Source organism: Tachysurus vachellii, chromosome 15 (genome assembly GCF_030014155.1).
Source record: "Tachysurus vachellii isolate PV-2020 chromosome 15, HZAU_Pvac_v1, whole genome shotgun sequence".
In the NCBI taxonomy this organism is placed as follows: domain Eukaryota; kingdom Metazoa; phylum Chordata; class Actinopteri; order Siluriformes; family Bagridae; genus Tachysurus; species Tachysurus vachellii.
In genome coordinates, this window is record NC_083474.1 from 15,285,927 (window position 1) to 15,298,806 (window position 12,880).

The 12,880-nt window shown below is 36.6% G+C and overlaps 1 protein-coding gene across 2 annotated transcripts in view; it reads left to right on the forward strand.

Moving 5' to 3' along the window:
- Window positions 1–1,012, forward strand: part of crppa (CDP-L-ribitol pyrophosphorylase A) — a 30,970-nt gene extending 29,958 nt beyond the window's left edge. For both annotated transcript variants that reach the window (XM_060888399.1, XM_060888400.1), the window contains one exon: window positions 504–1,012. In XM_060888399.1, the coding sequence (XP_060744382.1) occupies window positions 504–608 (105 nt within the window). In that variant the 3' untranslated portion in view covers window positions 609–1,012. The remainder of the gene's footprint in view (window positions 1–503) is intronic.
- The last annotated feature ends 11,868 nt before the right edge of the window (window positions 1,013–12,880 follow it).

Consider the following 12,880-nt stretch of genomic DNA (forward strand, 5'->3'; position numbering starts at 1 on the left):
AGATAAACAATTTCAAGAGCTTGACTGACTTAACAAATAAAAGCTCTTTTGGTGGCTTTGATGTGTTTTCTGCCTAATATCACAGGCTGTAAATTGTTAAGATTCCAAGGAGCTATCGTGTCAGACATTTTCTCCATGAAGGCCACTGGTTAAGCTAAATATTAAACATGTGTGTTACAGTAAAGAACCTGCCCAGATTATGTAATAAAGCACATTCCCCATCATTTTAACTGCTTTCTTACAGTGATGGGGTGGGTCTATTGACTCATTCAGGCTTTGTGCAAGACTCTGTGGTTATCTCTGCATTTCTTTGTGTTTTGTTGCTGGTTTTTTGTGTCTTTTATATTCGTGACTTTCTTGTCCTGAACGGAACTACGAAAAGTGGTTTGTGCTCTCTGTTTACACCCCATTTATCCTTTGCTAAAGGGCTGTTAGTTATGACACCTGTGTAACCTTTTGTAATGTGTGTGTGTGTGTGTGTGTGTCTTTGTCTGTTCCTTCAGGTCCCTGAGCTCTGGGAGAGGTCTGTAGAAAGACTCACAGAGATCACAGAATCTCTTATCAGAGACAGAAACCCAGTACTTACTGGACAGATGCTACAAGCCTGAGGCTCCGTGGTCTCTCTCACACACACACACACAAACACACGCACACAAACACATAATACAATTGTAATTTTCTTTTTGGCTTTTTTCCAGTTACATGCATGTTATTATAGCTAAACAATAAACGAGTGATATGCCTACACCTATACACTCACAGCCCCACCTCAACCTCAGTAACCCAGAAGATATTTCACCCCCCCCCCCCTTTTTTTCTCAAAGGTTGTATGTTTTGTAAAAAAAAAATAAAAAAAAAATAAAAAAAAAATCCTCCAGCTAAACATACATTTGGTACCGTTAAAAAAAAAGGCCTCTGCAACTCATCCATGGACTACATCTAATGTACTATCAAGACATTATAAAACTATAATGTGGAGGCTGGTTAATAAAAAATACATCTGTTTTAAGTACCATTTGTCCTTTTTTTGACACGTTTCATTGCTAAATTGCACTTTCACATTCTCGTGAAATATTTGTGACAAAAACTTGTATTTTCCGCCTGAATTCAACAGAAGTGTGTGGGTGTGTAAGACTGCATTATGATTACTGATGATGTTTCCCCAGGCAACCTAGACAACCCAACAACAGTGACGGAAAAATGAGACGGATGACAAAGCGTGAGGTTGCCCGTAGCTTTTGTGGTCACGCAAGTCAAAAACATCACCAGGTGCAATGTCAGTCTGAATCAGGCTAGTTTAATAAGCGGGCCATGAATAGCAAAGAAATTTATCGATGGCGTCACATCAGTGCAGATGTCATTTGGTTAAGGTTTCTTGTTTAAAATCAACTTTTAACAGTCACATTTAAGTTCTGTTTCCCTGATAGCAGCTACAGGATCATACAGGCACCCAGGTACAGGTCTGCCATTTAGCTTCATAGACACGGATTAGCTTGTTGCAGCAGATAATTTCTATTCTTTTTACAGCTTAAAATATTGAGGCCAGAACTATATTAAATTAAAACTGCATTGTATAAAAACATAAAGAATGGCCAAATCATAAAAATGATAAAATCCTTACTCAGTTAAAAGTACTGTTACTATAGTGTACTTTTCTTTTACTGTAACTACTTGAATAGAAAAGCAGAAATAAAGACTGCTGGAAAGGAAAGAAAACTTTGAGAAAGAGATGATATTTACTTTCCCTGCATTACTTATTTCACATAAACAAATGTACATTTTATGAGAAAAAGAAGCAGGGATGATGATGATGATGATGATGATGATGATGATGCAAATAGATCACAAACCATTGCATCACAATGTGATCGGATGTCTACACATGCTATTAGATGAAGGGCTCTTTTAAGGGTGTCTTTGTTTAGTTAAGGGTTGCTAAAATATACTTTCTGCTAAAGAAACCTCATTGTTGCAGGGATCTACGCAGAGCCTTTAAGGATTTGCCTCAAGAGGACAGCCTAAGAACCCTCGAGTGTTATTAATGTGACTTTTTTTTTTTAAATAGTGTATATAACAAAGTTTAGGATTTATCCACATGGTGTATTACTACTCATAATAAAACTACTCATACAATTACAAGTACAATAGGTTTAGATATACTTAAGCACATGTAAGATAATAAATGGAGCATGTTACTACACACCTCAGGATCGTGTGAGCTGATAGGAAATCACTTTAGTGGATTTCTGTGGAAATTTCAGCATTTCAGCAGGAACTGACAAGAACAATGAAAAATTTTACAGCAATTCCCAAGAAGTCAGAAGGAAATGACAGAAAAACCTCACTATCTTCAGGGTAAGACAAACTTAACATTTTCTTAAGCAGTCAGTAATAAGGTCTCTACAGAAGCTGTACTTCTGCAAAGAACTTTTATCTTTACATACTCTGTGGTCTTCAGGTTTGAGAGGACCAGAAGTTAATGAAATACTGACCTCTTGTGGGAAAGCATGAATTATTCTTTCTCTACTGTTACACAATATTATCACCACTAGGAGCAGTATAGTCATTTCTTTACAAAAACCTTTGTACCTAAAGGTAATTATATAAGGCAAAGTATTGCAGTAGCCTCCACTGATCACAAACCCATTCACTTCTCTTCTGTCCTGACCAAGTGGACAAAAAGCTGGTGCCACTCCATAATTTAATTTCTGTCTCTATTGACCATAACCATTTTTTTTACTATTTCCTTAAACACTGACAATTACAGACCAGATTACAAATTCATTCATTCATTCATTCATTCATTCACTCACTCATTTTCTACCGCTTATCTGAATTACCTCAGGTCACGGGGTGCCTGTGCCTATCTCAGGCGTCATTGGGCATCAAGGCAGGATACACCCTGGACGGAGTCAGATTACAAATTATTTTTATTTATTTTTTTGTATAAAAATTCTCTACAAGTTTGATTATTTCAATCCCATCCAGACAGACAAGTGCCTCTTTAATTGGAAATCTTTTTGACAGCTGACACATACAGTATTTAGTCACCTAGTGTGCATATCCGATTTAAACAGTTCCTGTTATTAAATCAGATTCTGATTAGAAGAGCTATTATAATGACAGCTGCAGGCATAAACCATGTGGGATATATTCACATTATAATATTATCTGTTATTATTATACATTTTCCCACTATATCACAATTGTCTTTGCTTAATAGAAAGACGAATGAACAGCCTTTATATTGCTGTGAATTCATTTAGTGCTAAATGAATATAATTGTAAATAATCCTATAATGTTTTCTATAACTGTTGAAGCAACATATCAAATGTATATGTTTGGAACAAACCTGGGTTTACAGGGCGTTCACTTCTCATCAAGAAACACTAAATGTTCCAAACAGGATTTTGCATATATATTTTTATAGCTAGAGTTTGGTTTTAAACTCTATTTTAGGACAGTGATCTGACACTCATTAGAATCACCTTCATTACTTTCTATTCATTGTTAGCTTTAAGATCTTTGCTTTTATTTCCAGTTAAAATATTAGTGTCAGAAATGGTGTTTTGCCTCATGAGCCTGTGATACTTCAGACAGTTGGCTGTTTTTTTTAACTGTAGACCGTTCTGATGACAGCAGGGTTCTGGACTAGCCCCTAAACTTGTGTCTGCACATTGGGGCCATGCAGGGACTCACACTCCTTCTGAGCCAACCGCTGATTGCTAATTGATTAAGGCTTTGGGTTTCCCGTTGGCCAAGCCAGAGTGTGAGGTAATTATGAATGGCATGATGCCAGGAGCTCTTATCCTTCCCCACCTCTTATTCTTCAGACTACTCAGGGGAAATAGCCATGAGAACAGAAATGGCCTAGATGAAGACAGGCTTTAGGACCCAGACCATGCTTCCTTGTGGTGTATTGAGAGCACTTTAATGGCTATAGCGTGGTCTCAGAAGTTACTTAAATGCCTTCTGTTTTATATCAGAGGCCCTAACCAACGTTAGCTTGGGGAAAACAGAATCTTCAGTGCTCAATGTTAATGCCAAAAATGTTCTTATGTTCTTGGTCAGCCTGTACTGCCTCACTGACTCAGATGTCAGATTGGTCAGTTGTTGTGTGTGCACTAGTTTAATTTGTTCCACATTTCCATGTGACATGCATGTGTGAAGTGCGGTTTTCTTGCCATGGTCCTGGGAATCAGCAGGACTTGACGAAAGAAGAGAACGAGTCTCAGTGTGAAGTCACACATCTTGACGGAGATTGATGAACCAGGTCTAAGATGCTCCACTTCATGAGCTGCTGAAGGCACATGGTTTTTGCCAATTTGGTATTAATGCTTAACAAGGAAATATTTCATTATAATTCAACACCAAGGCTTTGCATTAATAACAATTCAATGACACTGCCAATATTTAAACAACTGACTAAAGATGGCTTCCATTAATGGAGCACACACATCTATCTATCTATCTATCTATCTATCTATCTATCTATCTATCTATCTATCTATCTATCTATCTATCTATCTATCATTAGCTATATAAACACACACACACACACACATATATATATATATATATATATATATATATATATATATATATATATATATATATATATATATATATATATATATAAACTTTATATTTTAGGAAATCACCCATAGTATTATTGCAGTCACCTGCTGAGTAAAAATGTGTCAAAATCCTGTTAAGGCAATCTGATTCCCATGTTCTCACATTCCCCAGCTGTGTGGGGATTTTTTGAGAAATTCGGTGTGATAGCTGCTAATTGAGAACAGCTCTGAAACAGACGCTGAGCTGCTCGTGATATTTATTCATGAGAGGCGCTTCGGTCATTTTCTGATGTTAGAGCTGGTCCATGTAAAATGCATGGTGTGGAATAAAGGAAGTTCAGCTGAGGTTTTTGCTCCCTGTGGACTCATGTGTTTTGCCTTTAGCACTTTAAATTCGATTGTGTTTTCCACAAAACACTGACATATTTTGCATCTAAACTAAAAGTAATAAATAAAATACTGAGCTATGAAAATACATGAAAGCATCATTAAGCCTTATGTTTTAGGTGAGGCCTCACCATGGTGCTGGGTTCAACCTGAGCTTAGGTTACTGTCTGTGTGGAGTTTGGCATGTTCTTTCTCTGTTTGTGAAGAACACAGGTTTCCTCCTGGTTCTGATGTTTTCTTCCATGCCTGAAAAAACACGCCTAGATGGATATGCTACATTAACCAACCCTAGGTGTGATTGAGTGTGTGAACAGTGATTCCTTTTTGGGATAAAAACAGTGGGGTGATACAAATGATACAGTGAAACAAGCATTATTAGACCATCATCTACATGTCTTGTCATGTATTTATTAACTCTTTTTACCAGTGTCCAATAAAAAAAAATGTCTGCCTGTTTTGTTGTTTTCATGTTAAGCACCGGATGTCTTGGTCATATATAACTCCATATTGGTGGTTAATATGTAGCTCATATGAAAGTAGACATTAAGGGTTTTCAATATATTCAAACAAAAGTTACAAAAAACAACTCAAATTTTCTTTCCCATTTCTGCTCTGTGAGATGCCCCAATTGCTTATTACTAAGCATCAAAAATCTTATCTTCAACCACTCAGATTCTGTGTAAGGTTATCCAACAGAGGAAAAAACACACTGAAAGCCAACAGTCCTGAATCATTTTTTATATGACTCGCGGCTTTAAAAAGAAATTCATTTCTTTATACCGATTGAAAATCTCTGGTAAAAAGGGTTAAAATATTTGGTAATACTTATGAATGTTATTTCTTAGCATTTTTATTCCTACCATTAAATTGCAACTGTTATTTGCTCCATTTTACCAGCTAGTAATTATTAATAGTAAAGTAACTATTACTTTGGAACACGGGAAACTTTAAGATCCAGCATCGAAAGCATTTACAAGAAATGATGAGTCATTATCATCTACATACATATTTAATAACTGCTAGATACCGTCTAACATACCCTGTAAAATATAGGAGTGTGAATACAGACTTCCATTCTTTCTCCTGACACATGTGTTTTTTCATAAATCTAAGCTTTTTGTGACACTCTCTTTGTCTGAAATATAAAAATGTGGAGCGGAGCACGTGTGGAACGAGAGGCCGTGTGTATGAGAGATAGTCTCTGTGCAGAACATGACCATTTCTCCATGGTTGGCAGCCTCCCACTATCCTGCTGGAATGATTTATGACTGAGAATCACTCACACTCACCACTTCCTCCGAGCAGAATCTGCAGAGACATCACTCACCGTACGCCGTATTCTCTACTACACATGCACACACACACACATATGCACGCACAAACATGCACTTACCCACTTTTGTTGTTTTGGCCGGTATTTCAACACACTGGATTTGAAAATGACTAGGTTAAAGTGCAGATTGTCGACTTTAATTTGAGGATACGTACATCTATATTGGGTGAACCATGCAGGAATGATGTCTCCTTTCCACATACATTGCTTCATTTTAGTGTGTCTGTAAGTAATCGATTACTGGCTTCTAGGCTGTTTCTTGGCCCACTTTATGTCTTCAGCTCATGAACATGTGAGAGTGATATGAGACATTTTAGATGCAGTGTATAAATGTATTTTAGGCATGATGAGAAACAAATAAGTATTAGAAACTGTATCTAAATACCATATTTTCCATAACTCGCAGCCTCTGAGTTTTGTGGCCTGTGTGTATGATCATTTTTATGATGTTTCATTTTGGAAGGATTTGATGTTAGCACCTTCAACTGTACAGGCTGAAGTGTTTTCATCACCTTTCATCTTATATCACAGCAATGTGCCAACGATTACAGGTTTTTATTTATTAAAGAATGACACATCATAGTAGACATTTATTCATCTATAGACATTTATAGTCAACAGTCACTTAATAATGTGAAATGTACAAGAGACACATTGGTTCCTGTTATCACTTTCTAGTCGAAGCAATAATATAATATACATAACGTATAATCTTTACAGTTCCTTAGAGAATATATGCAGAAACTTCATAGGCAAAATTCTAATAATAAAAAGCTGAAAATATATTAAATTAATGCCACCACTTATTACATTACCTTCATTTATTATTTAAAATTCATTTTATCCTACACATATAAAAACATTTGCATTTCTGTATAATAAATAGTTCATACTAAGTCTGAAGTCCTCAGTTTAATTTTTAACTTAACCGATCAGCCAATCATGTGGCAGCAGCACAATGCATGAAATCATGCAGATACAGGTCAGTAGTTTCACTTAATAGTAACACAGAATGGTGTCAAAAACAAAAAAACGCCTTAACAGTTCTGTGGACAGCAAAGCTTTACTGATGAAAGGGACTAGTTCAAGCTGAGCGGAAGGCTACAGTTATTAAGAAAATAATGAAAATAATGAAAAAACTATGAACTATGTACTATAATAGTACACTGGGTACGAATCTGGACAGGTGATACATCATGTGTTCGACTCTGTAGGATGATTCTGTTGCTTGTCAGGACCTTGTTTCCTTTTATTATTGGAAAATGTCTATCTGGGCTCTAGCACTATTTCTTAGATTGCGTTAATGTAGTAGTACATTTGGAGCAGCAGTACGTTCTGCTGTATCATCCTCACCTTTCAGCAACCGAGCATCCTAACTGGCCGTTCTGGCCTTGACCTGGCCGTAAAAGCTCTGCCTGACTGTACCATTACCAACCACCGTGAGCCATAAATCCTGGTGAGGATTGGCGACTTCATAGAAGTGGTTGTGTCAGCACGCCATTGGGTGTAACAGACTCCTATCTGACCACCATTTAGGTCATTTCCTCTCTTTAAGGTTCCATATTACAGCTCTGAGAAGGTAGGGCTTGCCCAGAGCGGAGCCCAACGCAAAACGGAGAATCTGGGTAATCTAATTAGAGGCTAAGAATGGAAGGCCGCGAGGCCTGAGGCCCGGGTGAAGTGGGGAAACATAGGCTTTCAAAGTATGCACCGCAGCCTGGGATGTGGTAACGTCTGAGGGGCTAATTCTTCCGCAGGACAGAAAACAGGACCCTCGTCGGCTGGGGAGGACGTACTCTTCACGTCGTATGATAATGCACAGAGAGAAAATGAAAAAAAAAGAGGGAATGGTGATAATAGTGTGAGATGGAGCAAAGACGACAGACGGAGAAAGAGAACGGCTGAGGGCAAAACAGCGAGAGACAGCCGTGATTTATGCCCTGTGATTGAGACACAAAAATAAATGCAGGCCCCTTGGAGAGGAAAGCACAGGCCATAAAACAAAGTACACACTCAGGCATTTTCTCTCGCTCAACCTCAAATGACTGCAATCCCTCTCCATGATGTCAAAGTCAATCATTTTGGCTTTTGTCACACAGGCTTTTATGATAGCGAGGAGGGCATTGTTTTGCTTTTAATTCAACTATGGTACAGAGTGAGTACTTACAGGTTTGGGGAGTTCTTTATCAGGACTACAGTAAAAGTAAGGGAAATCTCATTGAAACTCTGCCTACTTTCCATCATTCTTTATTAAAGAATCTGGTTGCTTTTCTTTCCTCGTTGTAAGCTTTTGCAATCCAGAATTGTGTATCAGAGTGATGCTGAGCTGTTGGAATATTACTGCTGCATTTGGACGCCGAAGTCTTTTCAGCTGTAGTAATCAGAGAGAAGGTCCATCAGTCTTTAGGTAAACATGGTGGATAGGCAGGATACAGCCCATTTAGCAGGAAACTAACACATCAAGGCTGTTTGATCAATGTTATTTATACGACTCACCACAAGTGTGGCATCGAGAGTTTTCCAGGCTTTCATGTGCTGGCAGTCCTTAAACACACACGCATACACATGTAGTCAAACACACGCTCAACATTCCGCTTTCTCACTTTTAAAGTGTTTATTTATCACGGAAGGAAATGTAGCGATGTCCTGATTACACAGTAACAGACTTGACTTCATTTTTCTTTCATTAATGTCATGAATGTGGAAGTATGTGAGATGAAATCAGTAAATGAATCCACACAGAGAAACCAGTGACAGTCCGGACACCTTAAAAATGGAACGTAAAATTCCTCATGAAAGAGCTGTCAAGTGATTCTGCTTCATTTTGGATGCGGTTGAGTGCAAAAATTGCATAATATTGGCACATGAATAAGAGGACAAAGAAATGTACTTTGCAGCCAGATGATCTAGTGTGTTCCACAGATGTTTTTACGTCAACATAAGTTACAAATATGATGAAATGTAAATGATTTAAACAAGTACGTCTCTCTTTCTCAATTTGATAGAAATAGTTTGTAGTAATTTGTATGGCCACCGTTTGCCTTTATACCTGTTTACATCCACTTGCCTATCATCTGAACAGCTTTTTCATGCTCTCTGTTGTAATAATAACCCAATTGTCCCAATATCTCTAAGTTAATTAGTTACCTATTGCTTGGTCAAGACAATCTTCAATAAACTATTGATGTATACACACACACACACACACACACACACACACACACACACACACACATATATATATATATATATATATATATATATATATATATATATATATATATATATTATCTTTGTTTTGAGTAATTAAAAAGTTACGTTGCATGTTTAAAGGTGCACTTATTTATTTTCTTTTTAAAAAAAAAAAAAAAAAGAAAAGAAAAACTCACGGACCTGGTTTAAATCGAGGCTTCAGGACAAGAGTCTTATGTGGCTTAGAAAACTGTTTGGAAATATGTATTATAGTCTGGAGCATTTGTTTATGTTTGTTTGGGTTTCTTGTCAGTTACTGAAACTCTCTAATGCCCCTTTGTTCATCCCTGTTCTCAATCTGATCTGCAAACACCCAGTGCAGCCAAATAATCCTTCTGTGAACAAAAGACCAAATTGTGAAGCTAGAATAAACACTGGAAGCACTTTTTCATGATAGAGTAATTTATTATTTGTGTAGTGGATGAAGCTGGACACTGGACAGATATGCAAATGCAAATATATGTATTAAGCTTTGTACTGCTTATTTGTTTACATAAACAACCGATTAATCAAGTAGATAAACATTCTAAAGCATTCTCATAAATCTGTATGAGCTGAATGTCACGTGTTTATGGTGTTATAATGGGTTTCAAGACGTTTTCTGTCCTATTATGTATCTTCAAATGCTAACAATGATAATACCAGAGCTAAAACAATCGAAACCTCATTAAAAAAAAAAAAAAAAAAACAGAACATATGTACTTGTGTCTATTCTCATAAAAGTCATCGTAGTCCTAATGCTAATGCTAATGATAACTGTATTTAGCATGCTGCCTCTATTTTAACATATGGTATGTTCTGGAGTGAAGCTTACTGTACAACACCAACTATTCAGCCACCATAAATACAATTTTGACATTTTTGTTTCCTTTAAGAACTTCATTTATTACTTTTGTTTGCATATGTGTTGTATTGTAGGATTTGTTCTTCATCCTATCCCATATTGTTTCATAAAATATGGTATGATCTTATGTAACACAGTAATACAATAATTAATGTTAGTTTGGAGCAAGTGTTAGCAAGTGCAATGTTGATATAAAAAAAAAAACATGTTTAAGAAATACATGTTTAAGTCCTACAAAAGTCCAATCTCTATTTTCATATGTTTTTATGGCTAAATATAGGGTAAAATATGGCTAAATCTTTCTCTTGTCATTCTGAAATAATGAGAAAGCAAATGAACTAAACTCCATATACAACATTCTACACCTTGAAGGGATCAGAGTTTTTTAAATTAAATTATTATTATTATTATTATTATTATTTTTTTTTTTTTATGAAAACCCTTACTGATATGACCAATAGGAAGCATGACATTTATAGAAGTCTGTAAGGACTAGCTATTTAGCAGAGGAGACTATTTCAGACTGTAATAACAGCCTAATAATTACAGAGTCTTAACCAAGCCTGCTTTCTATCAGATTAGATACTGTTTGATTGTTAAAGCAAAGTTAAATAGATTCAATTAGTCTCAATTATAGGCATTAAAACAAAATCTGGGAATAATCTAAACGTGCCACAGAAGGCAATTGAAGGTGATTTGTTTTCACCAGTTGAACTGGTCAGGGTCTGTACAGCATAACGTTAACATTATCTCTGCTATTAGACTGTTAATGTGCAGTATGTTTATCTCGGCACTAACACCGATAGCTGCTGTGATCTGATACTTTTGGGAAATCAGATGAAAATCTGTTACAGTCATTTTGTACAGTAGAGTGATCTCTCTCTCTCTCTCTCTCTCTCTCTCTCTCTCTCTCTCTCACACACACACACACACACACACACACACACACACACACACACACACACACACACAGACTCTTCTACTCCATTCAGTTTAACTTACTACTTCAATTTGATGTCCAGTGACTTCAGATGAAAATGCTGCTACTGTATATTCATTTATAATTGAATGCAAAAGGTTTTAATTACAAACAAGATCTCCTCAACATTTACATCATTTTCATAATATTCTCTGCATCCTGTTTTTGATTTGAGCTGGCATGGACTCTAAACGTTTGTGTAAATCTTGATGATTAATGTTAGATCAAATCCATCGGCGTGTCAACTGAACACACTCTTAACTGGATGAAATAAAACTTAAAGGAAAATAAATAAGTTTCTTTGTAAAAAGAAGTTAACATTCAACATCAATAAGAGTGACCTAGTGCAGAATCTGAAATATGAAATATTTATGATATTGAATATAATAACATAATGAACAGCATAACATTTCCGTTTAAAAAAAACATTCTTTTTATTTCCAGTTTAAAAACAAATCCCCAGATTTTAAATGTGGTCATAAATCTACAAAGAAATAGTCCATAAATTTAAAAGGGATCCTGTTTTCTTCTCTGACTAATATGTCCTCATCTAGGCAGTGTCATGGATGCATTATTATTTCCTTATTTAATAATAAAATAAATTTGGCTCCATGAAATTTCTCAAAGTTCAGGATTTGTTTTTATATCCAAACCCTGACTGATACTTGGAACTCGGAATTAATTGAAACTAGATTTGTTTTAAAAGCTCCTTGAAAATTCAAGCTATCTGTTATTTAGATATGTATTCAGACAAGCTCAGGGCCAGAAACAGGTGTAATTATAGTGAGATATAGTGATATACTGTAGTGATATAGTTATAGTGAGAATACCTACGCAAGGCACTGTATGAGAAACCGAAGCCAGCGCATTCTTAACCCTTCCAGCATCCTCTGTTCACCTCATGGCCAAAGCTGGCAGACGATTGTGGGGACTTTCATGGAGACACCAACGCATTTCGATATCCTTCCATTGTCCCGCAGCTGCGTCATTGCCTGAGCATGTGGATGGAGGTGGGCTGAGGATGGAGCTGCTTTACTGGCCCAGGCCTGATTAGGGGCTGATGGGATTGTTGTGGAACCGTGTAGGGAAGTGCTCCAGAGTCTTGCTTCCCACTGTAAGAGAGGGAAAGGCCAGTTTAAAAGGCTCCCTTGAGCAATGTGTGTGTGAGTGTGTGAGCGTGTGCGTGACCCCAGCCAGTGAAAAATGCAGAGGTCACTGAGTTCTGTTGGTTGCATCTAAATTTGATTGACAGCACGCAGGGCGAAACTAACCATTTTAGCTTGGCTCATTCCTCACAAGCCATTACACTTTCATTTAACGGAACCTATTTTTATTTCACATGCCAGATGCATATATAGTGATACTGTTTTCCACTATAATCAGTTGACATGTATATTACATCTCATAGATCCAATCATTCAAATATTAGCTTTGTAAAACTGATTTAGACCCAATAACATACATTTTATAGTTAATGTTAAAGTACAAGTGGACTGGAACTAATTTA